The sequence below is a fragment of the Ornithorhynchus anatinus genome, chromosome 5 (genome assembly GCF_004115215.2).
Source record: "Ornithorhynchus anatinus isolate Pmale09 chromosome 5, mOrnAna1.pri.v4, whole genome shotgun sequence".
Lineage (NCBI taxonomy): Eukaryota > Metazoa > Chordata > Mammalia > Monotremata > Ornithorhynchidae > Ornithorhynchus > Ornithorhynchus anatinus.
The window spans coordinates 5,271,315-5,298,960 of record NC_041732.1 but is presented as its reverse complement, the minus strand read 5'-3'; the positions used below and the strand labels follow the sequence as shown (position 1 = coordinate 5,298,960).

General features: G+C 57.7%; 3 protein-coding genes and 1 non-coding gene across 4 annotated transcripts; all 4 read right to left on the bottom strand.

Moving 5' to 3' along the window:
• Positions 1-348: 348 nt before the first annotated feature.
• LOC114812453 lies at positions 349-486 on the bottom strand. The gene has a single exon (XR_003760105.1). It is a non-coding gene; the product is annotated as a small nucleolar RNA SNORA7 (small nucleolar RNA).
• A 2,083-nt stretch (positions 487-2,569) lies between these two features.
• Positions 2,570-7,151, bottom strand: KLK7 (kallikrein related peptidase 7). Its single transcript, XM_029064327.1, has 5 exons — positions 7,004-7,151; positions 6,352-6,511; positions 5,182-5,435; positions 3,708-3,844; positions 2,570-2,772 (listed from the first exon to the last, which is right to left on the bottom strand). The coding sequence occupies exons 1-5, from the start codon at positions 7,104-7,106 to the stop codon at positions 2,620-2,622; spliced, it is 807 nt and encodes a 268-aa protein (XP_028920160.1). The 5' UTR covers positions 7,107-7,151; the 3' UTR covers positions 2,570-2,619.
• A 5,564-nt stretch (positions 7,152-12,715) lies between these two features.
• KLK8 (kallikrein related peptidase 8) lies at positions 12,716-15,795 on the bottom strand. The gene is made up of 5 exons (XM_029065033.1): positions 15,738-15,795; positions 14,751-14,910; positions 14,156-14,424; positions 13,168-13,301; positions 12,716-12,921 (listed from the first exon to the last, which is right to left on the bottom strand). Exons 1-5 carry the CDS (start codon positions 15,793-15,795, stop codon positions 12,769-12,771), a joined length of 774 nt encoding a protein of 257 aa, XP_028920866.1. The 3' UTR covers positions 12,716-12,768.
• A 2,729-nt stretch (positions 15,796-18,524) lies between these two features.
• KLK9 (kallikrein related peptidase 9) lies at positions 18,525-26,629 on the bottom strand. Its single transcript, XM_029065032.1, has 5 exons — positions 26,593-26,629; positions 26,239-26,395; positions 20,438-20,703; positions 18,912-19,048; positions 18,525-18,677 (listed from the first exon to the last, which is right to left on the bottom strand). Exons 1-5 carry the CDS (start codon positions 26,627-26,629, stop codon positions 18,525-18,527), a joined length of 750 nt encoding a protein of 249 aa, XP_028920865.1.
• Between the last annotated feature and the right edge of the window lie 1,017 nt (positions 26,630-27,646).

Below are 27,646 nucleotides of genomic sequence, written 5' to 3'. Positions count from 1 at the left end.
TGACCAGTCCCACTGCTAACCTCTTATCTTCCCCCCTCATCCCCACTATTCAATGGTTCGATCGTATCTATTGAAGGCTTACCTTGTGCAAAGCACTGAACCAAGCTCTTAGGAGAGTACAATAGAACACTTGTGCTGTCGAGTCGTGACGGACCCATAACGACGCCGCGGACACATCTCTCCCTTAAACGCCCCACCTCCATCAGCAATCGTTCTGGTAGTGGATCCATAGAGCTTTCTTGGTAAAAATACAGAAGCGGTTTACCATTTGCCTCCTTCCGCACAGTAAACGAGTCTCCGCCCTCGACTCTCTCCCGTGCCGCTGCTGCCCAGCAAAAGTGAGTTTTGACTTGTAGCAGATTGCCTTCCACTCGCTAGCCACTGCCCAAGCTAGGAATGGAATGCATATGCCTCTGCTTGACTCTCCCTCCCATTGTCGAGACTGGTAGAGGACTGGAAACTCTCCAGGTGGGACCCTGAGAGTTGCCATAGAACAATAAATAATAATTAATAATTATGGTACTTGTTAAACGCTTACCATGTGCCAAGCACTGTTCTAAGCGTTGGGGTCGATGCAATAATAATAATAATAATAATGATGGTATTTGTTAAGCGCTTACTATGTGTCGAGCACTGTTCTAAGCGCTGGGGTAGATACAAGGTAATCAGGTTGTCCTATGTGGGACTCACAGTCTTAATCCCCATTTTACAGATGAGGTAACCGAGGAACAGAGAAGTTAAGTACCTTGCCCAAGGCCACACAGCAGATAAGTGGCGGAGCGGGGATTAGAAAAACCAATGTTCTAAATAGGCACATTCCCTACCCACAACAAGCTGACAGTCTAAACGGGGAGTCCGACATTAATATAAAGAAATTAATTACTCTTCCACCACTTCAAGTCTCCTACAGCCCCCTAGCATTTGAGTTCCTCACTCCCTAAGCAATTGGGGATTCCCCCCACCTCTTCCCCACTTAGGGTGGGGCGGGGACCTGGAGCAGCACTGCGGAAGTGACCTCTCTGACCAGGCCACCCCTGCCTCCACCTGTTGGAAGTGACCTCTCTGACCAGGCCACCCCTGCCTCCACCTGTTGTACTCATACAAATACAAATACAAATCAATCTCTCAGTAACAAAGCTGCTGCCGCTATCCCTACCTCAGTTCTTCTGGAACCCAGGCATCCGGCCCCCACAGCCTCCCAAGGCTCTCCATATTTTTCGAATACGGTTGCTTCTTCCTACCCGTATGTTATTTTATTGCCTGTCTTCTCCACTAGATTGTCAGCTTCTTGAGGGCGGGGACCCTATCTACTATCTTCCTCTCCCAAGTGCTAAACACAGTGCTCTGCACAGAGTAAACATTCAATCAATACTATTGATTGATTGCTGGATTGGCAGCAGAGGACATTCAGAACAGGTGGAGAGGGCTGGGGGGAAGTGGTCAAAGATGATTATTTATGGTCTGGTGCATTCTGTATCCTTATATCTTTTTATGTGTGTGTGTGTGTGTGTGTGTGTTCATTCAATCAAATTTATTGACTGCGTCCTGTGTGCAAAGCACAGTACTATTCTTGATTCTATTTAGTTGCCATTGTTTTTAGGAGATATTCTTCCCCTTGACTCTATTTATTGCCATTGTTCTTGTCTTTCTGCCTCCCCCGATTAGACTGTAAGCCCGTCAAACGGCAGGGACTGTCTCTGTTGCAGACTTGTTCATTCCAAGCGCTTAGTACAGTGCTCTGCACATAGTAAGCGCTCAATAAATACTATTGAATGAATGAATGAATACTAAGTGCTTGGGAGAGTGTAACAATAAACAGACACATTCCCTGCCCACAATGAGTTTATAGTCCAGAGGTAGGTGTATGTATGTGTGGTGATTTGCACTGACATCTTAATGTGTTCAGTTCCACTTATTGGTGTGTGGGGCTAATTAGGGCAGGGATGGTGTCTTCTACCTCTGTCAACCCCCTGATAGAACTCCCAGTTCTGGACTGTACTCACTGGGTAAAGGGTTGTGGTGATGGGGTTGATGAGGATCCCTAGAGACAAGTGACTGACACCCCCCCCCCCACCTCAATCCCTCCACCCACTGTCCCCAACTGTGAGCATAGAGATCCCTGACCCCAGTGAGTGGGCTTCCGAGCAGAGACGCCCCTAAATCCGTGGGTCATTGGTGGTGCCCCAGTGGCCCAGAGATCAGGGCAGTTCTGGGGATAGGGTGGGGAAGGGAAGCAGATACAGGTACCCTAGAGGGTGGAGAGTTAGGAGTCCCAGGGGGCTATGTGGGTAGGAGGGTCTTGGGACCCTATGGGCTTTGGGTCTCGGCACACAAATCAATCTCTCTGTGACAAAGCTGCTCGCGCTACCCCTACCTAAGTTCTTCTGGAACCCAGGCATCCGGCTCCCACAGGCCCCCAAGCCGGTTCCCACCTCAGGTCTCGCTGCAGCTCCACCCCCAATCCCCGACTCCTGCCCGGACCCCAGAAACCCGCCTCTGCCCCCATCCTCCCGGCCCTACCCCCCATTCCCCTCCCCCAGGACAGAGTAGGAGAAGGAGAAGCAGAGAGATGAGAGACTATGTTAGGTTTATTGTGGGGGCTCAGCCCCCTGCTCAGTCTCATTTTTCCTTCATGGTTTTGCGAATCCAGGCCGTGAACTTGCAGACTTGGGTGTAGACGCCGGGGTCGTTGGGCTGCCCACATGGGAATGTCCCCCAGGAGACGAGCCCCTGGAGCTTCCCGTTGCAGACCAGGGGGCCCCCCGAGTCTCCCTGGAGAGGGAGAGAGAATCCAGCCTGAGCCCCAGAGACCCCGGCCCTGCTCTTGGGCCTGAATCTCCAAGACCCTCTATTTGCCTTCTGAGCCTAGGAGACCCCAGCTCTTTCCAAGGAATTCACTTTGCCCAGAAGCCCGAAGAAAAGCAGACTGGCTTTCATCTTCTGCTTCTCAACCCCCCTCCCTGACCAGCAGCACTGCTGGCCAAAGGGCAGCAAGAATGACCCCTAACACAGGGGGCAATTTCAACCCCTAAAAGATCCCAGGGGCGAGGACCAAATTAGGCAGGGTGATCCAGTGGAAAGGGCCCAGGCCTAGGAGTCAGAGAAGCTGGGTTCTAACTCTTGCTCCACCATCTATCTTCTGTGTGAACATGAGCAAGTCAATTTTCTCTGTACCTCAGTTTCCTCATCTGTGGAATATGTGTTAAATAGCTATACTCACTCCCTCTTAGATTGTGAGCCCCGTATGGGGCAGGGACAGGATCCAATCTGATCATCTCAAACCCACCCCAGTGGGTACCTAGAAGCCCTCATCATGAAAACTGGGAGATCACCCCATTAAGAGGAGCAGCATGGCGTAGTGGATAGAGCACGGGCCTGGAAGTTAGAAGGTCATGGGTTCTAATCTCAGCTCTACCACATGACTGCTTTGAGACCTTGGGCAAATCACTTCACTTCTCCGGGCCTCAGTTACATCTGTAAAATGGGGCCTGAGACTGTGAGCCCCATGTGGGACAGGGACCGTGTCCAACCTGATTCGACTGTAAACACCCCAGCACTTAATACAGTGCCTGCCTGGCACATAGTAAGTGCTTAACAGAGACTATAATCATTGTTATTATCACCATAATTGTTAAGAGGGCTGCCTAGGGTCCCGACCTCCCCCCCCCAGGCCCTCCCCCCACACAGTTTCCAGTCACTGGGCTCACATTGCAGGCGTTGGTGTGTGAGTCCTTGACTCCCGCACAGAGCATGGATTCACCCAGGAGGTCGTGGTAGACGGAGCGGCACTCCTCCTGGGAGATGAGGTGGACGTCCGCACACTGGAGCGCCGTGGGGAAGGTCACTGTGGGGTCAGGAGAGCCGTGGAAGGTGAGGGGGGTCGGGGAGAGAGCGGTTGGGGGTGGAGGTAGTTCCTGAGGCCAAAGCCTAATGAGTCTGAGGGAGAGGCTCCCCACGACCCCACTCCACAGACTAAAGTCCCCGGCGGAGCAGATCGGTGACAGAGCCGGGCCAAGGTTGGACGAGTGACCAGGTGGCCCGGTGTGGGGGCTGGGGTTCAGGTAAGGGGAGGTTGGGGTTGGGATGACTGCAAGGGAAGGAACACGGCCCAGGTGCTACATCCTCATTTTGAGTGTGGGGGTGGAAAGAAGGGAGGCTCTCGTTGAGGGGGAGTGAAGAAAACAAGCAGGGTGGGGGCTTGGGAGTGGCAGACTTCAAAGAGTTAATGAGTCAGAAAGATCCAACCCCTCTCAGACCCTATTGGAGCTGTGTGGGCAGAGAATATGGGGGTTTGGGCCAGGAAACAGGGCTTCCCCCTTCCCCAGCCGGAAACCCACGGGAGCAGCGATGCCGGTGTTCCCGGAGCATTGGCATCGTGGGAACGGGGGACATCCTGGGGTTGGCTAGGGTTGGGTCTGGGGGTCTAGGGGATCTGGGTGGGAGGTGCAGGTGTGGGAGTCTGGATCAGGACTCAGAGTCTTGAAGTGGACAAGAAGCAAAGGGGAAGAGGCATTGGAATTGGGGGCATCAGTGGATGAGGGAATAATAATAATAATAATAATTATTATTATTACTATTATGGTATTTGTGAAGCGCTATGTTCCAGGCACTGTACTAAGCACTTGGGGTGGTCACAGGCAAATCAGGTTGGACACAGTCTGTGTCCCACATGGAGCTCACAGTCTTAATCCCCATTTTACAGATGAAATAACTGAGGCTCAGAGAAGTTAAGTGACTTGCCTAAGACCACGCAGCAGACAAGTGGCAGAGCCAGGATTAGAACCCATGACCTTCTGACTCCCAAGCCTGTGCTCTACCTACTACACCATGCTGCTTCTGGTAGCCTAGAGGATAGAGCATGGGCCTGGAAGTCAAAAGGACCTGAGTTCTAATCCTGCTCTACCACTTGTCTGCTGTGTGACTTTGGGCAAGTCATTTCACTTCTCTGTGCCTCAGTGACCTCATCTGGAAAATGAGGATAAAGACTGTGAACTCCATGTGGGTCGGGGACTGTGTCGAACCTGATTAGCTTGTATCTACCCCAGTGCTTAGTACAGTGCCTGACAGTAAGCACTTAAGAAACGCCCCCCAAGAACCCCAGAGGCATCAGTACCAAGGGCATCAGGTCAGGGTCCTTGGGGTCCGGGACATCGGGTCCAGGGCCATCAGAGAGCCACTGACCTTCGGGGCTCGTCGTGGTCCCCCAGCCAGACACCGTGCACTTGGTCCCAGGCTTGTCGCAACTCGTGGGCAGAGGCAGGGGTCGGATGCGGCCAGTCAGGGAGGCCGCCCGGTCCAGCCGGATCAGCATCAGGTCATTGACGTGGGTCTCGGTGCTGTAGTTGGGATGGCGGTACGAGGTCCGAGCCCGGATCACCTGGCCCCCCTTCTCTTTGGCCTTTAGGTTGTGCTGGCCCAGGTAGACTTGATATTCCCTGCGGAGACCAGGAGGGGCAAGCCCAGAGGACACAGAAAGACAAAAGGACGGGTCACAGACGGACTGGTGGAGTTAGGACAGGGCAGAGGCGGAGAGGGTCTCCACTCCACACTTCACTCCGCTGCCCGGATCATCTTTCTACCAGATTGCTCAGGACATGTAATACCTCTCCTCAAAAATCCCCAGTGGTTGCCCATCCACCTGGGCAGTAAATAAAAATCCCTCACCATTGGCTTTAAAGCTGTCCATCACCTTGCCCCCTCCTACCTCACCTTGCTTCTCTCCTTCTACCACCCAGCCCGCATGCTTCGCTCCTCTAGTGCCAACCTTCTCACCCTGCTTCCATCTTGCCTGTCTCGCTGCCGACCCCTGGCCCACGCCCAGCCTCTGGGGGAACACCCTCTCTCCTCGAATTTGCCAGACAATAACTATCCCCACCTTCAAAGCCTTATTGAAGGCACATCTCCTCTATGACCCCTTCCCAGACTAAGCTCCACTTTTCCTCATCTCTCCCTCCCTCTGGCATTCCCCTGACTTGCTCCCTTTATTCTTCCCCCCACCCCAAGTTCCACATCACTTATGTATATATCTGTAATTTTATTTATTTATATTGATGTCTATTTGTGTTGACGTCTATCTCCTCCCCTCTAGACTCTGAGCTCATTGTGGGTGGGGATTGTGACTCTTTGTTGCTGTACTGTATTTTCCCAATCGCTGAGTTCAGCGCCCTGCACACAGTAAATGCTCAATAAATACAATTAAATGAATGAATGAGGGGACAGAGGCGGAGAGGGTCAGATGCAGAGCCCCGCTGCCCGGACAGTCCTCTTCGGGGAGGGGAAGAGCGAGGGCTCAGTTCTGGGGGTGGGGGATGTCAGACCCGCTGGACCCCACCGTCCCGGCCCCACACATACGGCAGCTTGCAGTGGGCGGCGGTCAGCACCCAGTTCCTGTTCACCAGCACACCGCCACAGTGCAGCTCGTTTCCCCGGAAGAGCGCGGCCTGCCACGGGTGGGAGTCGGGCTGGCACTCTACACCCTCGATGATCTTGTCCGCTCCTTCCTTATCCTCCTCTGGACGAGAGAAGGGAGAAAAGCACAATTCCGGGGGGGTGGGGTAGGGGCCCCGGACGGGGAGGCAGGCTCAGAGATGGGGGCGGGGACACAGCCCCGGTCATTCACGGGCAGCCAGAATAATAATTAAGGTATTGGTTAAGCGCTTCGTATGTGCCAGGCACGAAGATACAAGCAAATTGGGTTGGACACTCCCTGTCCCATGTGGGGCTCACAGTCTTAATCCCCATTTTACAGATGAGGGAACTGAGGCCCAGAGAAATGAAGCGACTCGCCCAAGGTCACACAGCAGACACATGGCAGAGTCGGCATTGGAACTCAGGTCCTTCTGACTCCCAGGCCCCGGCTTTATGGGGAGGACCGGGGGCGAAGTGGGGCAGGGGTCAGACGGGGTCACAGGCGGATCGCTCTCGGGTGGGGATGAGGAGCGGCAGCAGTTGGGGGGACCCTGGGCAGGGGTCAGGGGTCAGAGGCCAGGGAGAGGTCACTCACGGGCGAGGACGAGGGTGGGCAGCATGAGGGGCAGCAGGAGCAGCAGCAGCAGCAGAGGGGCCCGGGAGGGCGCGAAGTGGTCTCTGGGGCCTGCCCACTCCATCACTCAGGATGGACACGTGAAGAGCCTCGGTTCCGACAGCAGGAGATGCTGCAAAGCGAGGCCAGCTCAGAACGCATCGGAGCCAAGCGGCACCCTGCCCCCCTCCCCTCCAGCCCCCTCTCCACCTCATCCTGCAGGGGCCCAGGCTCGGACCGCCCCAGTTGGGTCTGGACGGTGGCCGGGGTCCCACAGTCTTAGGGCCTTTGGGCAGGCCTTGTGAATCGCTGAGCTTCCCATCACCCCAACCCAGCCTCCTGCCTGAGCCCCCAGTGGCTCCTCCCTTGCCCTCGATTCTCAGGGCGGGAGGTGGAAAGCCCACCTCGCACTCCCCTCACCCCCGACTGGCTGGCGCGGGCTGAGGAGAGGTCACCCATACCCCGACCATGAAGTCACGAGTCCCGGGTGGTGGGGGCAGGGGAGGGCAGAAGAGAGTCCCCCTCTAGACTGTGAGCTCACTGGGGGCAGGGATGGTCGCTTTTGATTGTTGTACTTTCCCAAGTGCTTAGTACAGTGCTCTGCTCACAGTAAGTTCTTAATAAATATGATTGAACGAATGAATGAATGAGAGAGAGGTAGGAGAGGCCGGGACTCGGGAATAGGACTCCTGGGCTGCTGAAGCTAGTCATTCATTCATTCATTCATTCATTCATTCAATCGTATTTATTGAGCACTTACTGTGTGCAGAGCACTGTACTAAGCACTTGGAAAGTACACTTCAGCAACAGATAGAGACAATCCCTACCCAACAACGGGCTCTCAGTTTAGAAGGGGGAGACAGACAACAAAGCAAAACAAGTAGACAGGCATCAATACCATCAGAAGAGAGAAATAGAACCATAGAAAAATGCACATCGTTAACAAAATCGAGGAGTCGGGGGGGTAATGATAATAATAATAATTATTATATTTGTTAAGTGCTTACTATATGCCAAGCACTGTTCTAAGCCGGGGGGTAGATACAAGGTAATCAGGTTGTCCCATCTGGGGCTCACAATTTTAATTCCCATTTTGCAGAGGAGGTAACTGAGGCACAGGGAAGTTGAGTAGCTTGCTCAAGGTCACACAGCAGACAAGTGGCAGATCCAGGATCAGAATCCAGGTCCTCTGATTCCCAAGCCCAGGCTCTTTCCACTAAGCCACACTCCTTCCCCGGGTTGCCGGGATGCCAAGAGCCCGAGTTCCAGACCCTTCCTACCCGGCTCTCTGCTTTCTATCTAGCCCAGCGCCTCGGGAAGGAATGAGGTGGGAAGAGCGGGGACAGGTCCAAGTTATCGCTGGAGAAGAGGGGTGGGAAGAGCGGGGAAAGATCTAAGTTGTGCCTGGAGGAAAAGAGGGGTGGGAAGAACCGGGAAAGGTCCAAGCTATCCCTGGAGGAAAAGAGAGGGGTGGGAAGAGTGGGGAAAAACCCAAGTTGTCCCTGGAGGAAAAGAGAGGGGTGGGAAGAGCGGGGAAAGGTCCAAGTTGTCCCTGGAGGAAAAGAGAGGGGTGGGAGGAGTGGGGAAAGATCCAAATTATCCCTGGAAGAAAAGAGAGGGTTGGGAAAAGGGGGGAAATATCCGAATCGTCCCTGGAGGAAAAGAGGGGTGGGAGGAGTGAGGAAAGATCCAAATTATCCCTGGAGGAAAAGAGAGAGGTGGCAAGAGAAGGGAAAGGTCTAAGTTGTCCCTGGAGGAAAAGACAGGGGCGGAAAGAGCGGGGAAAGGTCTCGACTCCGGAAAGGTCCAAGTGATCCCTGGAGGAAAAGAGAGGGAGGGGCTCCCGGGGAAGGGAGGGGTGGGAGATGACCGTGGGGGGGGGGGGGATGGGGGGTGGACGGGGCGGGGCCGGACAGGGGCAGACGGGGGAGCGGTCGGCTTCACCTGGGGGCTGCAGGGTCGGGGGTCGTCTGTCCGGGGCTCCCTGCGGGCTGGGCCGGGCCTGGCCGAGCTCCCCTTCCTCCGGGGCCGCAGCCCGTCTGACCTTCATATAGCCCTCGCCCTCCCTCTTAAACCGCCCCCTCTCGCCACCTCGGCTTAGCCCGAGGCGGAGGAGGGGCAGCCTCTCGCTCGCCGGGGCCTGCCCTCCCGACCCCGACCCCGACCTCGACCCCGGGGGCGTCCGGGCTAACCAGCCCCCCACGGGCCGGGGGGGAAGGGGCGAGGCCGGGCGGGGCCGGACACCCCCGCCGCATTCCCTCTCCCACGGCCGGGGCGGGACCAGGAAGGCCCAGGCCTGCCACCGGTCCACCGGGCCACCGGACCAACCGGGCCGAGAGCCCGACGACTCCCAGGACCGACAGAGCGTCAGCACTGACTCAAACCCGGCCCCAACCCCCGCCCCTCACCTTAAGAGTGCCCCGGGTGCCAGGACTGGCTACCCCACCCCGGCCCTGACCTCGATCCCGGGGCTCCTGCTCTGACGTCTTTCGACCTTGGCCCCACGAAGCCCAGCTCTTAGCCCCCGAACCCAGGGCGGCATCTCATCCCAACCACATTGGAGACCCCCTAATAATAACGATGGGATTCGTTAAGCGCTTACTATGTGCCAAGCGCTGTTTCCCCGTAGATACGAGGTGATCAGGTTGTCCCCACGTGGGGCTCCCGGTCTCCATCCCCATTTTCCAGATGAGGGAACTGAGGACCCGAGAAGTGAAGTGACTTGCCCAAGGTCACCCAGCTGACAAGCGGGGTTGTCGGGATTAGAACCCACGACCTCTGACTCCCAAGCCCAGGCTCTTTCCAATGAGCCACACTGCTTCTTCCCTAGACTGTGAGCCCGGTTGGGCAGGGATTGTCTCCTTCTATTGCCAAGTTGTACTTTCCAAGCGCTTATTACACCGCTCTGCACACGGTAAGCGCTCAATAAGGACGACGGAACGAATGAACATGGCGGAGTGGATAAAGCAGGGGCCTGGGAGTCGTCAGAAGGTCACGGGTTCAAATCCTGGTTCCGCCACTTGTCCGCTGTGGGACCTTGGGCAAATCGATTCGCTTCTCTGGGCCTCAGTCACCTCCTCTGTAAAATGGGGATTGAGACTGTGAGCCCCACGTGGGATAGGGCTTGTGCCCAACCCGATTTGCTTGCATCCACCCCAGCGCTGAGTACAGTGCCTGGCACATAGTAAGCGTTTAACAAAACACCTTAATTATCATGAACAAATACTGGGGAAAAAAAATAAAGCACGACTCCAACTCCGAACCTGAAGACCACCCTGAATCCAATCTTGAACTTTACCTTCCACCTGGCCCCGACCCCACCCTAACTCTTCCAAAAGACCCGTCTGTCCTTCCCACTCTGTCCCTAACTACGTCTCCACCCTCTCCCCTAACGATGCCATCGTTGCCAGCTCCGGCCCGTCCCTCCTCTACTCCATATTCTGGCTCCCGGGGCCCCGCCCTCTTCCTCCTCCTCCTCCTCCCCAGAGGCGCCCGGGTTCTGACCCCTCCTAACTGCTAAACCTGGGATCTCCTGAGGTCGGGAGAGGAGAGGGACCAGGGCTCCCCGAGCCTGGAGAAGAGGGGGGCTAAGGGCGGACCCCCCTCGAAGGCTGCCATCGCAGAGGCTCCTGCCGGAGTTGACGCCCGGGAGCGGAGCGGGAGCTCAAACATTGCAACTCGCTCCCCGCCCCCACGCCTCCTCCCCACGCAGCTGACCCTCATTTCCGCTCCCCGGAGCCTGGGCTCGCCTGCGGGTGGGCCAGTGGCGCCCCCTGCGGGTGGGGCCACCGGTGCCCCTTTGAGGGTTGGGCCAGCGGCGCCCCCTGCGGGGTGAGCCACTAATGCCCCTTGCAGCTTGGGCCAGCGGCGCCCCCTGCGGGGTGGGCCACCAATACCCCCTGCGGGTGGGCCAGCAGCGCCCCCTGCGGGGTGGGCCACTAGCACCCCCTTGCGGGTTGGGCCAGCAGCGCCCCCTGCGGGTTGGGCCACCGATACCCCCCGCGGGTTGGGCCCGCAGCGCCTCCTGCGGGTTAGGCCAGGAGAGCGCCCCCTGCGGGCTGGGCCAGCGACGCCTCCCGCGGCGCGGGCCAGCAGCGCCCTCTGCTGGGGACGCGAGGCCTTGAGGTGGGGCCGAGCCGCCGGCTGCTCCCCCGCGGCCAGAGGTCACGGTCGGGCCGGGGAAGGGCCGCTGGAAACCCAGCTGCTCCCGGCCCGGCGCCAGCTGCCCTCCACCCTGTTTGCTCGGCCCTGACCCCTTTCGAGACCCAGGTGTCCTATTTCCCCCCACCCCCCTGTCCCTGCTTCTCAGCTGCCTCAGGTGGCCCCGGTCGCCCTGGCCTGGCATTCACAGGGTGAAGGCTTGTTGAGGGCTCCGTCTCTCCAATTCATGGGGTGAGGAGGGGTGGGGACACCGGACCCTGGACACGGAACCACAACTCCTGCAGACGCACCCCTCCTCCCAACTACTTTCTCCGCCCGGGATCCCTCAGCGCCCTCGCCAGTCTCCAGGTGCTCAGGGAAGCAGTGTGGCCTTACGGATAGAGCCCGGACCTGGGCGTCAGAAGGACCTGAGTTCTACTGAGTTCTACTCCGCCACTTGTCTGCTGTGTGATCTTGGACAAGTTACTTAACTTCTCTGTCACTTCACTTCTCTTTCCCCGTTTAGACTGTGAGCCCGTCATTGGGCAGGGATTCTCTATCCATTGCCGAATTGAACATTCCAAGCGCCTAGTACAGTGCTCTGCATATAGTAAGCGCTCAATAAATACTATTGAATGAATGAATGAATGGGCCCCAGTGACCTCATCTGTAAAATGAGGATTAAAACTGTGATCCCCATGGACTATCTCCAACCTGATTAGCTTGTATCTACCCCAGCGCTTAGAACAGTGCTTAACACATAGTAAGCGCTTAACAAATACCATCATCATTATTATTATTATTATTATGAGCAACTTCAATCTCCCGAGATTCAGTTTACCCCCGAGGCGCCCCGTCCTCTCCCGCGTAAACGCTCTTCTTTCTGCTCCCTCTCCACCGACGGCTTCCCAACTTCCAGGAATTTGGAAAACCATGCGGGGGCCGGAATGAGGATTTATCCTCCCCTTTCCCTCGACGACCCCTGGCCTGGATCCCGGGGGGTCCACAACAGAGAACCGGGGAAGGAACCTGGATCGGAGCTGGAGCAGGGGCAGGTGGAAGGGGAGGAGGAGGTGGGGAGTGGGTGGGTGGTCGGGGGTCGGAGAGGGGCTTCCTCCCCCGAAGCCGCAGTCCCCTTATGACCCGAGAGAGGAGCCTTCTCTCCAAGAGGGCTCACGGGCAGAAAGGCAGGGCCGAGGCCTCGTTGGGGTTTAAGCGACAATGCGCCGATGGCCTTGGGAAGCGGGATGGCGGGGAGCTAGGAGAATCGCCCCTCGTAGGACCCTGCAGGGACGAACCCCACTCGTTCTCCTCCTCCTCCTCCTTTTCCTCTTCCTCCTTCTCCTCTTCTCCTCCTCCACCGTTTCCTCCTCTTCCTCCTCCTCCTCCTCTTTCTTTTCCTCTTTCTCCTCCTCCTTTTCCTCCTCCGCCTCTTTTTCCTCCTCCTCCTTTTCTTCTTCCTCCTCCTCCTTCTTTTCCTCTCCCTCCTCCTCTTTCCCCTCTTCCCCTCCCCTCCCCTCCCTCCTCGTTGAGCCCAGGGGGGAAGGCGGGGTCTCGGGGTTTTAGCGGGGCGGTCCCCGGGGAAGGGCCCGGCCCCCTCCAGGGGGTTAATTGACCCCCACAATCCCCTTGATCCAGTCCAGGTAGCGGCAGACGCTGGTGTAGACGCCCGGGCGCTCTGGCTCCCCGCACGGATTGGATCCCCAGGACGTGATGCCGGCCAGGGTGCCGTTACAGACGAGGGGGCCTCCCGAGTCTCCCTGCGAGAAAGGGGGGCAGAGGGGAGTGGGTCCAAGAGGGGGAAAAGGCTGAGCTCCCCCCAAACTCGCCCCCCAGGGTCCTGAGCCTCAAAGGCCCAGAGCTCCCTCCGAGAGCCTTCTCCGCGGCCACCACGTCTCCCCCCGGCTCTCTGCGCCTCCACCTTCACAGGTTCACTTTGGGGAGGGAGAGAGCCTTCTCCCCCGCAGCCCCGCAGCCCCGGGCCCGGAGGCAGGGGGATGCCTGACCTGGCAGGTGTCGGTGCCGCCGCTATCCCCGGCACACAGCATGCTGTCCGTCATCTGTCCCGGATACGCCACCTCGCACCGGTTCTGGGGCAAAACGTTGAGCTCCGCGCAGTTCAGCGTGTCCGGGAAACTCTCTGGGGGTCGAAACCGGGAGCGGGAGGAGGAGGGTCTCAGCTGCCGGGTCCAGGGAGACCCAGCCCCCAGCCCCAGAGGAAGGAGAGAAGAGTCTGCCACCATCTGCTCCCTTGTCCACCTGTACCGCTCCCCAGGGCAGAGCTGGGACCCAGAGGAGAGACGGGGAGGGGAGAGCGGGGCTCCTCGCGTCTTCCCCCTGGAGGCATCTCTTTCTGAGATCTCTCCTCGCTCCCTCTTACCGCAGACGATCCTGCCCTCGGATCCTAGCCCCCTCCCCTTCCTAGCCATTGAACTCTTCTTGTTCCTGGGCACTGTGACTTTGGTCTCCCCTGGACCTTGAAGTCTCCCCCTCGCCCCCTTTGGGTCTCTAATCTCTCCACTTCCAGCGCCCCAAATGGGTTTAACTAGTGATCCCCTGTGACCCCCGGCTTCCCTCCCTGACCTCTGCCCCTCGGGCCGAAGGGGTGGGTGGGGAGCGGGCCCCTCCGGGGCTACCCCCGGCTTCCCTCTCTGCCCTCTGCCCTCCCGAGCCTCAGGGGGCGGGGATGGGGGGTGGGCACCTCCGGGGCCAACCCCGGCTTCCCTCTCTGACCTCTGCCCTCCCGGGCCTCAGGGGGACAGGAATGGGGGGCGGGCATCCCTGGGGCTACACCCGGCTTCCTTCCCTGACCGCCCAGGCCACAGGGGGGTGGGGAGTGGGCCCCTCCGGGACTACCCCCGGCCTCCCTCCCTGCCCTCTGCCCCCCGGGCCCCGGGAGGGTGGGGAGTGGGCACCCCCGGGGCTACCCCCGGCCTCCCTCCCTGCCCCCTGCCCCCCGCGGGCCGCAGGGGGGCGGGTGGGGCAGGCGGGCACCTCCGAGGCTGCTGGTGGTGCCCCAGCCGGACACGAGGCAGGTGTCGTCGGGCCGGGGGCAGCGTCCGGGCAGGGGGACGGGCCGGACGCCGGTGCTGAGGACGGCCGGGCTGCGCAGCTTGACGAGCATGAGGTCGTGGCGGTGACCCCCGTGGGCGCCGCCGTCGGGCCGGTAGCAGGGGTGGGGCACCGACAGCGCCACCTGGCGGCTCTGCTCCGGCCCCTCCCGCTCCTCCAGGTTGTGTTTCCCCAGCAGCACGGACACCTTGCTGCGGACGAGGCCCGTTGGGGGGGGGGGGGGACGGGGACGACGGGGGGACGGGGACGAGGAAATATGTTATTAATGAGGTGCCCATCCCCTCGAGTCTATTTATCGTGAGTTGGTTTTGTCCGTCTGTCTCCCCCCGATTAGTCTGCGAGCCCGTCAATGGGCAGGGATGGTCTCTATCTGTTGCCCAATTGTCCATTCCGAGCGCTTTGGCCAGTGCTCTGCGCAGAGTAAGCGCTCAGTAAATACTACTGAATGAATGAACGGTGGGCGGCCGGGGGGAGCGGGGACCCGGGGCCCGGGGGCGCCTTCCCCTCCCCGACTCACCGTTTTTGGCAGTGCGCCGCCGTCAGCACCCAGGCGGGATGGATGAGGACTCCGCCGCACAGCAGCCGCGAGTCCTCGAAGAAGGCGACCTGCCACGGCTGGGAGTGGGGGCGACACTCCTCTCCTCCCAGGACCTTGGTGTCCTGCTGCCTGCTCGGCCCTGGAACACACCGGCGGGGCGGGGGGCCGGAGGGGAGGGTCCCCCACGCCCCCCACACTCCCAGCCCACCCCTCCGGGCACCCCCGACCTCCCCCGCCCTCGACAACGACTGCAATCCCCCGGGGGGGTCAGCGAGCGGGATGGGGAGGGGGGTGGGGGCAGTGGCTCCGTCTGACACCGGTGGGAACCCCCTGCCCTCCTTCCTCCTCCCGCCACTCGAGATGGAACTGATAGTGCAGTAGGAGGGATGGAGGTTAGACTAGGACGGGCAGCGGCGAGGGGTAGGGGCCCCTACTGTATTATCCCCAGGGCTCAGTAAGGTGCTCTACACACGGCAGGCGCTCAGTAAATACCACCGACTGATTGACTGTACTCTCCCAAGCGCTTAGTACAGTGCTCCGCACGCAGTGAGGGCTCAATAAGCGTCATTGGTCGATTGGCCAGTAGACTGGGGTGGGGGAATAGGGATTCATTCATTCAGTAGTATTTACCGAGCGCTTAGTGTGTGCAGAGCACTGGACTAAGCCCTTGGAATGGACAATTCGGCGACAGATAGAGACAAACCCTGCCCAGTGACGGGCTCACAGTCTAATCGGGGGTTTCGTCCCCGGGCGTCTCAACGCGGGTGACCCATGACCCCCGTGGACTCGAGGCAGGAAGACGGTCAGGATGGCCAGGGAAGGAGCCAGCTGAGGGATAAGTGGGGGCGGGGTCCCAGAGGGAGAAGTTTGGGTCCCGGCGGGTTTGGAGGGTCCTGCTCCCTTCCCCCCCTGCCCGCCCCACGCGCGCCCCTCCCCTCAGTGGGCCCGGAGGAGGGGGTGTCTCACCTGCTGCACACGCCAGGAGCAACGCCAAGGCCAGTGGGAGAGAGACGGGTGGAGACATTTGGGGGGAAGCCAGCGGCGGGGTCGGCCCAGAGCTGGGGGCGGGGCAGGACACCCGGAGGTCGCGGGGGGGAGGGGGACACCGCAGGGGCTGCAGAGTGAGGGTGTCACGGGGGCGTCGGCGGCTGCTCGGTGCTTGCGGGATCCCCCTCCTCGGCCCCGCTCGAGTCTCCGCGTCTCGCGGCCCCACGCGCCTTTTAACCGGGGCCTCTCCCGCCGCCCCCGCCCTCATTAAGGCTGCCCCCGCCGCCCAGGGTCCGCCCGGTGAGGGGAGGGGGCGTGGGGGGGGGAGGAGGAACCCTGGCTCCATCGCCCCCCGAGGGCGTCCCCCAACACGTCGGCTGGGAGGAGGGGAGGCAAGGACGCCTGGGTCTAGGGGCAAGTCGGGGAGGTGGGTCCTGCTGGCCCTCCTGGGCCTCCTAGACCCCCGCCCCTTCATTCATTCAATCATATTTACTGAGCGCTTACTGTGTGCCGAACACCGTACTAAGCGCTGGGAACGTACAATTCGGCAACAAATAGAGACACTCTCTGCCCAACAACGGGCTGACAGTCTAGAAGGGGGAAGAGAGTCAACAAAACCAAGCAAGTAGACAGGCATCAAGTAGACACATAGGCCCCTTCCAGCGCGGGTCACGGATTCGGCCGAAATTAGCTCCGATGTGGGTCTGCTGGTCTAGGCGGCGTCCTGACCCCATTTCCCCTTCTCCTCCCCCGGTCCCGGACAAGCAGGGACCGCCCTTGGAGCCCCGAGGAGCCCGGCATCGGGGCCAAGAGGGTACGGGCACTCGGTTTCAGCCACGCCGATTGCAGCAGGATGGAGGAGGGTTAGACCTCAGGCAGGAAGGGCTGGGCCGGCCTGGGATGGAAGGGGGTGGGGATCGGGGTGTGGGGGAAGAGGGCGGGGGTACCACGATCGCCTTTCTCCATCTCCTCTGAGGGGAGGAGGCTGCAGAGGGAGAGAAGAAGGGAGGGAGGGACAGACGGAGGGAGGGAATGAGGGAGAGAGGGGTAGAAGGAGGGAGAGAGGGAACGAGGAAGGGAAAGACAGAAGGAGAAAAGGAGGGAAGGAGGGAGAGAGGGATAGAAGGAGGGAGAGAGGGAATGAGGGAGGGAAGGATAGAAGGAGAGAGGGAGAGGAGGAGGGAGAGAGGGAGAGAAGGAGGGAGAGAAGGGGCAGGGGTACCACGATGGTCTTTCTCTATCTCTTCAGAGGGGAGGAGGCTGCAGAGGGAGAGAAGAAGGGAGGGAGGGACAGGAGAGAGGGAGGGAACGAGGGAGGAAAGGAGAGAAAGAGAGAGTGAGGGAAGGATGGAATGAGAGAAAGAAGGAGAGAATGAGGGAGGAAGAGAAGAAACAAGAGGAGGGACAGAGAGAACGAGGGACGGACAGAAGGAGGGAGACAGGGAACCAGGAAGGGAAAGACAGGAGGGACAGAGGGACAGGAGGGAGAGAGGGAACGAGGGAGGGACAGAGGAGAGAGGGAGGGAGGGAGAGAGGGAAAGAGGAAGGGAGGGACAGCAGAAGAGAGGGACAGGAGGGAGAGAGGGAACGCGGGAGGATTAGCAGGAGGGAGAGAGGGAAGGAAGGAGGGAGGGAAATGAGGCCTCCGAGTGGCCTTGGTGTTGGTGAGGCTCGGGAGAGAGGCGATTGAAGGGGTCGGTGAGTCCCCCTCTTCCAGAGAACTGGAGGGGATGAGGAACAGGAGTCCGGCGCGGGGAAGACCTCCCCGTCCCCCCACCGCACAGACCACAGGAAGCTGCCGAAATGGGTGAGAGATCGTTTATAAAATCTGAGAAAGGCATCGTTGAAACTCCGGGCAAGGATTGAGGCCGTGTGGGCGCCCTTCCTGGCCCGCCCAGGCTCGCTACAGTGGACGAGAAGGGAGGAGAGGGATGGAGGAGGGGGCAAAGAAGGGAGGATGGAGACGACCGCTAAACAGGAAGGGGACCCCCTTCCCCACTCAAATCCCCGCACCTGGTCCTCTTGGAGATTGACTTTTGTGGACTGGTGGGAGCGCCTCAGCCGGGCCCACCACCACCACCCAGTACCGCCGCTCGAGGCAACGCGCTTCTTCCTGCTCCCGAGCCCGCTCTTCCTCTACCACGCCTCGGGGGCCGGAGCTGGGAGCCCCCCGACCCCCTCCCCAAAGCAGCATGGCGTAACGGATAGAGCACAGGCCCGGGAGTCAAAAGATCATGGGTTCTAATCCTAGCTCCGCCACTTGTCCGCGTCGTGACCTTGGACGAGTCACTTCACTCCTCTAGAGAAGCAGCGTGGCTTAGTGGAAAGAGCCCGGGCTTGGGAGTCAGAGGTCGTGGGTTCTAATCCCGGCTCCGTCACTTGTCAGCTCTGTGACTTTGGGCAAGTCGCTTAACTTCTCTGGGCCTCAGTTACCTCATCTGTAAAATGGGGATTAAGACTGTGAGCCCTTCGGTGGGACAACCTGATTACCTTGTATCTCCTCCGGCGCTTGGTACATAGTAAGTCCTTAACAAATACCATTATTATTATTATCATTCCCTGTGCCTCAGTTACCTCATCTGGAAAACGGGGATTGAGATTATGAGCCCTGCGTGGGTCGGGGACTGTGTCCAACTTGATTTGCTTGTATCCACCCAGTGCTAAGTCCAGTGCCCGGCACATAGTAAGCAAGCGCTTAACAAATACCATCATATCATCATCACCACGCCGGGGAAGGCGGGCTGGGGGGGCAGGGGAGAGGGGGGCTCAGTTCTTTTCCATGGTCCGGCGGATCCATTTGCGGTAGCGGCAGATGCTGGTGTAGATGGCGGGCCGCCGAGGTTTCCCGCATGGGTCCGAGCCCCCGGACACGACTCCGTGCAAGACCCCGTCACAGATCAGGGGTCCCCCCGAGTCGCCCTGGAGGGGAGGAAGGGGGAGGAGGAAGGCCTAGTTTTGAGCCTCGAAGACCCCCCCCCCCCCACCGCCTCCCCGAGAGCCCATCTGGATGTGTCCCACCCCCGCACAACCCCGGATTTCCCCACACCCTTTTCGGGATTTGTGACTCCGCCTGCAGTCTTCCCGGGATCCAGGCCCCGGTGCCCTTCTCCAAGGTCCGGGGGTGGGAAGCGGGGGAGGGGGAAGGTGGCTGACCTGGCATGAGCCGGTGCCCCCGGTCCAGACCCCGGCGCAGATCATGTTGGGGGAAACCATGCCCGGATAAGCGCGTTGGCAGAGCCGACGTTCCAGGATGGTGATGTTGGCGCACTGGAGCGAGTCTGGGTACTGGGCTGAAACCGAGCCGGGTGGATTGGGAGAGGAAAGGGGAAGAGGCCGCCCCCCACCTCAGCCCCCTCCCCACCTGACCCCAGGATCCCGGAGAAGACTACAGGACCCTCGGGAAACGGGGGGTAAGAGGGGGTCGACGGGCCAGAACAAAGGACCGAAAATCAAGATCCCGCTTCCTGCGCTTCTCCTCCTTTTCCCCCCAACACCAGATCTGCAGTGGCCCCGGACCTCCGGTCATCTCTGGGTCCCTCCGCCCCATCCCTCCCCTGCTCCCCGCGACCGGTCCTGCCCCAGAGGCCTCCTGAGCCTATCAGGCCCGGAGTCATCTATTCATTTATTTTCCTAATGAGAGGGAGAGGGGCGAAAGATGGAGAGAAAAGGGGGTGGGGGTGGGGGGAGATTGGAGATTTTTGAAGAGAGGGGTGACATGTCCTGAACGTTTTTGTAGAAAAAATGATCCGGGCAGCAGAGTGAAGTATGGACTGGAGTAGGGAGAGATAGGAGGTAGGGAGGTCAGCAAGGAGGCTGATAGGTGGGTTAGGATGAGTGAGTGTATTCACGTGGTAGTTTGTAAGGAAAGGAGAGGGCGGATTTTAGCGATGCTGTGAAGGTGGGACCGTCAGGACTTAGTAATGGATTGAATAGGTGGGGTGAATGACTGAAAGGAGTCAAGAATAACGCCAAAGTTACGGGCTTGTGAGACAAGAAGCATTGTGGTGCCGTCTACACCGATGGGATAGTCATGGGGTGGACGGGGTTTCGGTGGAAAGATACGGAACTGTGAGACTCCAAGCTCGTCGTGGGCAGGGAATGTGCCTATCGATTGTTGTATTGTCCGCTTCCAAGCGTTTAGTACAGTGCTCTGTACAGAGTAAGCTCTCAATAAATACGATTGAATGAATAAATGAAGAAGGCGGGAGAGGGGAAAAGGCAGAGAGCGAGAAAGAGTGAAGGAAGAGGGAGGGGAAAAGGGAGAGGGAGAGAAGGTGAGGGGGAGGTGGGAGAGGGAGAAAATAATAAAAACAATAATAATAATGATGGTATTTGTTAAGCGCTTACTATGTGCCAAACCCTGAGCTGGGGTAGATACAAGGGAATCAGGTTGTCCCACGAGGGGCTCACAGTCTTCATCCCCATTTTACAGATGAGGTAACCGAGGCACAGAGAAGTGAAGTCGTTTGCCCAAGGCCACACAGCAGATAAGAAAAAGGAAAGGGGGAGGAGAGGGAGAGGAGGGAAGAGAAGAAGGGAAGGCGAGAAAGAGGGGAAGAAAGGGAGAGAGAAGTGGGGGGAGAGAGAGGTGGCTGGCTGGGTGTCGGAGAGTTCAGGGTACGTGAAGGACCCCAGCGCCCCTCTCCCCCGTCCCCGGGGCCCAGGACCCTCCGCCCTACCTTTCGGGCTGGCGAAGGCGCCCCAGCCGGACACGAGGCAGAGAGTGCCGGGGTCTGGGCAGCTGGAGGCCAGTTGGATGGGCTGGATGCTGGGCGACAGGCGGACCGGGCGGGGCAGGCGGACCAGCATCACGTCGTGGTTGTGGTCGTGGGCGCTCAGGTTGCTGTTGAAGCGCGGGTGGGGGAAGAAGCGGGTCACCCGGATCAGCCGCTCCGGACCCTCCCACTGGAAGAGATTGTGCTCCCCCAGGCGCACCCACAGATACCTGGAAGGGGGGAGGGTCGGCAGGGGAAGAGGAGGAGAGGGGGGTCAGAGAGGGAGGGGGTCGGGACTGGCAAGCGGAGCACGCGGGGTTGGGCTTCAGAGCGGGCGGGGAATGTTTGTTGTTGCATTGTACCCTCCCAAGCGCTTAGTACAGTGCTTTACACACAGTGAGCGCTCAAACCCGTTGTGGGAAGGTTTCGTCGTCTCTATTTGTTGCCGAATTGTACAGTGCTTAGTACAGTGCTCTGCACGCTCAATAAATACGATTGAATCAATGAATGAGAGAACGAATAACCCGCTTAGAACAGTGCTTAGCACATAGTAAGCGCTTAACAAATATCATAATTATTGTTACTATTATAACCCGCGTCCTCCGCCTCCCCCTGCTGGTCGGGCGCGGGATCGGCAGGGGCGCTGCTCTCCGCCACCCATCGCCCCCTGCTGGCCGCGAAGAGGCATGGCCTGCCGGAGCTCAGCCAAAAACATCAAGAAACTTTTGTGACTTTTGACCTCACGGGAATCAAAGCAGAAGCAGCGTGGCCTAGTGGGTAGGGCACTGGCCTGGGAGTCAGAAGGGCCTGGGTTCTAATCCCGCCTCTGACACTTGTCTGCTGTGTGACCTTGGGCAAGTCACTTCACTTCTCTGGGCCTCAGTTTCCTCATCTGTAAAATGGGGATGAAGACTGTGATTCCCCATGTGGGACAGGGACGGTGTCCAACCTGATTCCCTCGTATCCAACCCAGCACGTAGAAGAGTGCTTGGCACATAGTAAGTGCTTAACAAATACTGTTATTAATAATGATGATGATAATAATAATTTAGAGTGGACCAGACCTGACTCTTGATGGGTCTGGACCTCTTTCCTGTCTACCCTCTGTATCTGGGTGTTTCTGTTCTTAATTTTCTCTGTTTCTGCATCAGTTGTCTGTCTGCCCATGTCTGTTTCTGTGGCTCTTACGTATCTCTCATCTGTCTCGTTCTGAGTCTCCTGTCCATCTCTGTCTGGTTCTGCATCTCTTTTCTCTGTCTGTTTTCTTTTATGTCTCATGTCTGGGTCTCCATCTATTGCCTGTCCCTGGTTCTGAGTCTCTTGTCTGTCTCTTTCTGAGTCTCTTGTCTGTCTCTGTCTGGTTCTGAATCTCCCATCTCTCTCCGTCTGGTTCTCTATCTCTTGTCTGTTTCTGGTGCTCTGTCTCTTACCTGTCCCTGGTTCTGTGTCTCTTGTCTGTTTCTGTCTTGCTCTGCATCTCTTATCTGTCTCTCTTGTCTGCCTCTGGCTCTGCAGCTCTTGCCTGTCTCTGTGTCCACAATTCTTCTCTGTCCCTTCTAGTTTTACCTCTCTTGCCTGTCTCTTCTGTCTTGGCATATCTTGTCTGTCTCTCTCTAGATTTCCATCTCTGGTTCTCTGTCCCTTGTCTGTCTCTGGTACTCTGTTTCTTGCCCATCTCCTCTGGCTCTGCAACTCCTGTTTGTCTCTATCTGGTTCTCCATCTCTCATCTAGCTCTGGTTCTCTGTCTCCGGTACTACATCTCTTGTCAGTTTCTGGTTTCTGCATCTCTTGCCTGTCTCTTCTTTCTGCTCCTGCACCTCATGTCTTCCTCTGGTTCTACATCTCTTGTCTGCTTCTGATTCTGTGTCTCTTGTCTATCTCTTTCTGGTTCTGCATCTCACGTCTGTCTCTGGTTCTACATCTCATTCTGCATCTCACGTCTGTCTCTGGTTCTACATCTCATGTCTGTCTCTGGCTCTGCCTCTCTTGCCTATCTCTGGTTTTGCCATTCTTGTCTGTCTCTGCCTGTTTCTCTTTCCAGGTCCCACCCCTCCTTACCTCCCACCTCAGCAAACCCCTCCCCCGGCACCAGTGGGTCCCCTCTCATCCCTGGACAGACTTCCCTCTTGGGACTTCTTTCCCACGGCCCAGCAACCTGGCAGTGTGAGTCAAGGCTTTCCCATGGCTCCTCCCCAATCAATTACCGTCATTAATATCATTATTATTGTTGGTATTATTATTACATTTGTTACTTGATTACTAATTCATTATTATAATAATAATTATTGTTCTTAATATATTTGTTACATGCTTACCGTGGGCCAAGCACTGTCCTAGGGGCTTGGGAGAGGGGAATTGAACTAATAAGCGGACATCTCTGGGCCTCCGTGTCCCCTGCCCCCTGGTTCCCTGCTAGGCACACCCTCCTTCCACCTCTTCCCTCCTCTCTGCCCTCTGGAAGGCTTGGAATTCCCTCCCAAACCACATACTACAGTACTATTGCCTGCCAGTCAATCAATAAATCCATGGTATTTATTGAGTGCTTACTGTGTGCGGAGAAATAATAATAAGAGTAATTGTGGTATTTGTTAAGCGCTTACTGTGTGCTAGGCACTGTACTAAGCCCTGGGGTGGATACGAGCAAATCTGGTTGCACACAGTCCCTGTCCCAAATGGGGCTCACAGTTTCAATCCCCATTTTACAGATGAGGGAACTGAGGCACAGAGAAGTGAAGTGACTTGTCCAAGGTCACCCAGCAGACAAGTGGCGGGACGGGGATTAGATGGGCTAAGGCTCTGGGAGAGTACAATACAACGGAGTTGGTAGACATGTTCCCTGCCCACAGCGAGCTTCCAGTCTAGAGGAGTGCCAATGGGGTGGGAGTGGGTCAGGGGTGGGGGGGTGGGTAAAATTTGCTCTGGGCCAGCAAGGTGAGGGGGTGGCCACGGGGAGGTGAGGGGGAGCTGTTAGCCACACTGGAGGAAGAGGCAGGAGGGTTCAGCTAAGGTCATCCTGGCCAACTCCCTGCATCTCTCCTCTTAATCCTCACAGATCAAGTCTCTCTGGCTCTGAGAGGTTGTTCCCGAAGGAAATACCTCAACCCCTTCACCTCCCTCCCTAAATTCCTGCATCTTCCTCTCTCAGCTGTCACAGAATCCTGTCTGAGGTCTAACCACGATCCCTCTTGCTGTAGTCTGAGCCCCTTTCTTGTTTTCCCCTCAGAAGGTGGTGGGTTCTAATCCCGGATCCACCACTTGTCTTCTCTGTGATCTTGGGCAAGTCACTTCACGTCTCTGGCCCTCAGTTTCCTCATCTGTAAAATGGGGCTGTAATGTAATGTTGGTATTTGTTAAGCACTTACTATGTGCAGAGCACTGTTCTAAGCGCTGGGGTAGATACAGGGTGATCAGGTTGTCCCACGTGGGGCTCACAGTTTTAATCCCCATTTTACAGATGAGGTAAGTGAGGCACAGAGATGTGAAGTGACTTGCCTGAGGTCACACAGCTGACAAGTGGCAGAACTGGAATTCGAACCCATGACCTCTGACTCCCAAGCCTGTGCTCTTTCCACTGAGCCACGCTGCTTTTCCAATTAAGACTATGAGTCCCACGTGGGACAGGGACTGCTCCAACCTGATCACCTTGTATCTACCCCAGTGCTTAGAACAGTCCTTGGCACATAATAATAATAATAATAATAATGATAATGTTGGTATTTGTTAAGTGCTTACTATGTGCCGAGCACTGTTCTAAGCGCTGGCGTAGACATAGGGGAATCAGGTCGTCCCACGTGGGGCTCACAGTCTTAATCCCCATTTTACAGATGAGGGAACTGAGGCACAGAGAAGTTAAGTGACTCGCCCACGGTCACACAGCCGACAAGTGGCAGAGCTGGGATTCGAACTCATGAGCCCTGACTCCAAAGCCCGTGCTCTTTCCACTGAGCCACGCTGCTCCTCATAGTAAGCACATAGTAAGCACATAGTAAGCGCTTAACAAATACCATAATTATTATTACTATTATTATCATTATTATTATTATTAGAGGCAGAGCTCAGCGGGCTGTGATTACCATAATTACCAGACCCCACGTGCACTCTGATTTGAACCCGAAGGCACAGGAAAATGGAGATTCTCTCTCTATCACTTGTTAATCCACACTTCAGGATACTCCGGAGCACCTGAAGTCTCTGAAGGCCGGTGAGAGGGGGCTTTCCTGAGGCGGGGGCGGGGAGGGGTCCCCAGTTGGCAGGAGGCGTAAGCTGCCTGCCTTTTGGAAGAGCGACTGTAGGCCGATCCCTACTCCCCAAAGAGAGTTTCATGAGCTAGGAAATATGGCTTTTCCATGCTCGGCCATTACTCTTCTTCAGCTGAACACCACCAACTCCTCCCCTTCTCCCTTCAAATGTCACTCCCGGCTCCCCTCCAAGACTAGGGAGAAGGGAAAGTGACAGTGAGGAAGAGGAAGAAGAGAAGGAAGAACAAGAGGAGAAAGAAGAGGAGAAGAAAGAAGAAGAGGAGGAAGAGGAGGAGAAAGAAGAGGAGGAGGAGGAGGAAGAAGAGGAGAACATCCCTCAGCTTCAGTGGAGTGGGGAGGGCTTCCCGGTACCCCACAGTACAGTAGAATGCCTGCCTGTGATGCCTGTCTACTTGTTTTGTTTTGTTGTCCGTCTCCCCCTTCTAGACTGTGAGCCTATTGTTGGGTAGGAATTGTCTCTATCTGTTGCCAAATTCTACTTTCCAAGTGCTTGGAGCAGTGCTCTGCACACAGTAAGCGCTCAATAAATACCACTGAATGAATGAAAGAATACCCCATCTCCATCCCCCATTCCATCTCCTATCTCCTTTCTTCCCGTTTCCCCTTTAGCCACTGACTCCCTAACTCCGTTCTTCCCCACATCCTTCATCCCTGCCCCCCCAACCGCCCCCATCTCCCCTCCTCCGTCTGTGATGCCATCCCCTGGCCTCCGGCTTTCCCCCTCCCTGGGGGGTCAGGTCTCAGGTGCCGGGCTGGGGCGGGAGCTGGGGTAGGTGAACAAACATTGCTTCCATTGCTTCTTCATCAGGCTGAGGGAATGCTGGGAATGTGGCAGGGGGGAATGCAGTGGGGAGGGAAGGAAATAGCAAATGCACCTAGATCCCTTCCCCTCTCCAGCAGGGTCTGGTACCAAGGCCGAGGCCCAGAGGGGCAGGGGGCGGGGAGATGGAATGGGACCCAGGAGCTCGGTCTCCCAGCTGAGGAGTGGGGTTGGGCTGAGGAAACTGAGAGACACTCTCTGGGTTAAAGTCACTGTAAGGTGTTTCCTGGAGGGCCCGTGACTAGGAAAGAGAGGAAAAAGTGACTAGGAATCTTTCTACATTAGGCTGAAAACTCCTTGAGGGCAGGAAGTGTGACTACCAAAACTACGGTAGTGTATTCTTCCAAGTGCTTAGTACAGTGTTCTGCACATAATAAGAGCTCAATACATTCCATTCATTGATTGATCGATCCCCATAGTCCTGAGGTTGGGGGACAGGTCCCAACCCTCCCCCAGCTGCAGGCAATAGCCCCCCAGACCCCCTCACCTCGTAGGACTGATCAGAGCCAGTGGCTACTCAGCAGTCCAAATCCAGCTTCTGGGAGAAGCAACTAGACCATTGGTGAGAGGTATGAAGGGAAATTCCTTCTCAGCATCCTGGAACCCAGCTAGCCTCTAGGTCCCCTTAGCCCATCCGGGGCCCAGACCCCTCCCGGACCCCCTCCTTCTCTCCCCCCAGACTCACGGCTTGCGGCAGTGCGCGGCGGTGAGAAGCCAGCGGTCAGACAGCAGCGTGGCCCCGCAGAAGAGACGGGTGAGGAAGAAGAGGCCGGCCTGCCAGGGCTGGGACCCGGGAGGACACTCCGCCCCTCCGATAGTCCGCATGTCCGCCCGGGCTCCGGCTTGTGGGGGGGTGGGGGGGGTCAGAGGGAGGGCAGTCGGTCAGACGGGGTGGGGTGTCGGAGATGGGATGGGGATTGCGGGGTGCGCTGAGAGTGGATGGCGATAGGTCAAACTCTCTCAACTGCTCTCCCTTGGCTCCAGAGCTGGGGTTGGGATTGGGGGGACCATCTGGGGCAAACTGAGCCGGGGGGCTTACCTGCCAGGAACAAGAGCAGCAGCGTCCAGAGTGTCATGGTTATGGGTGTCTGAGGAAGGGAAGAGCTGGTCAGTCTGGGAGCAGAGGTTGGGAGGGCACAGGGGGCCCGGAAAGTAGGAAGCCTGGATTCCACCAACGTTTTCCCCTTTCTTTGTCCACCCTCCATCTAAGCTTCTCCTCTGTCCTTCACCCAACCAGAGCGAAGGGTGGCCAGCGGACAGAGTGGGCAGGGCCCCGGGAACGACTGCTCTTAGCTGGAGGCCCAAGGATTGAGGCCTTGGGGCGTCCGGCCTCACCCGGTTGTGCTCCGGTGGCCGGTGTCCTCCCTGTCCGCAGCTCGGTCTCTCCCTCCCACTCATCCCCCCTTCGCACTGGGGACCCAGGCGTGCCCGACAACCTTTATGGCCCGCATTCCCTCCTCTTCCTCCTCCTCCTCCTTCCCCTCCTCCTTCCTGTGATTAATGCGGGGGGGCAGGTGACTCCAGGGTTGGGCGGCTCTGCCCGTTGGGCAATCCAGCCCAAGTCACCACTCACACTCCCCGCACTGGATTCCTCGAGGGCACGTCTCCAGGTCCCGAGGTGGAGTTGGGGGCCAGACCGGACTTCCTGCATCCCAGGAGGGCCGTGGGGTCATCGAGGTTGGGGAGGGGTGGTACCCTGGGAAAGTTGGGGACCCCGTGGAGGACAGGGGCCGCCCCCCAAGCAAAGCCTCACCCCTCCCCAGCTCCAACAGAATCAGGGGCCTCCCCCCGTTCCTCTCCTAATAGAACAAGATTAAGCCTTCTTGTTTCAGAACCGATTCCACCCACCCAAGGATGCTCCCCTCCCAGAAACCCAAGGGGCAAACCCGAAGGGGGGAACTGGAAGGCCGAGGAGAGGAGAAGTTGGGGGGGGTGCCGCTCCTGCCTGACCATCTTGCTCTCTTTTTTTGATGATATTTGTTAAGTGCTTACTATGTGTCCAATACTGGTTTAAGCACTGGACTAGGCACAAGTTAATTAGGTCCAACACAGTCCCTATCCCTCATGGAAATCACAGTCTAAGTAGGAGGGAA

Bases quoted from the DNA above. Each gene is read 5' to 3' on its own strand.
- KLK9 (XM_029065032.1), bottom strand. From the start codon at position 26,629: ATGACACTCTGGACGCTGCTGCTCTTGTTCCTGGCAG. The intron at 19,049-20,437 runs GTAGGGCGGAGG...GCTCGGTTTCAG, and splicing joins CGCCTTCGCCAGCCCGAAAG to CCCAGTACCCAGACTCGCTC. The intron at 18,678-18,911 runs GTCAGCCACCTT...CCTCCCCTCCAG, and splicing joins GGGGCACCGGCTCATGCCAG to GGCGACTCGGGGGGACCCCT.
- KLK7 (XM_029064327.1), bottom strand. From the start codon at position 7,106: ATGGAGTGGGCAGGCCCCAGAGACCACTTCGCGCCCTCCCGGGCCCCT. The intron at 3,845-5,181 runs GTCAGTGGCTCT...CTGACCCCACAG, and splicing joins GACCACGACGAGCCCCGAAG to TGACCTTCCCCACGGCGCTC. The intron at 2,773-3,707 runs GTGAGCCCAGTG...CTCCCTCTCCAG, and splicing joins CACACACCAACGCCTGCAAT to GGAGACTCGGGGGGCCCCCT.
- KLK8 (XM_029065033.1), bottom strand. From the start codon at position 15,795: ATGTCTCCACCCGTCTCTCTCCCACTGGCCTTGGCGTTGCTCCTGGCG. The intron at 13,302-14,155 runs GTGCCCGCCTGC...TTCGACCCCCAG, and splicing joins CACCACCAGCAGCCTCGGAG to AGAGTTTCCCGGACACGCTG. The intron at 12,922-13,167 runs GTCAGGCATCCC...CCTTTCTCGCAG, and splicing joins GCGGCACCGACACCTGCCAG to GGAGACTCGGGAGGCCCCCT.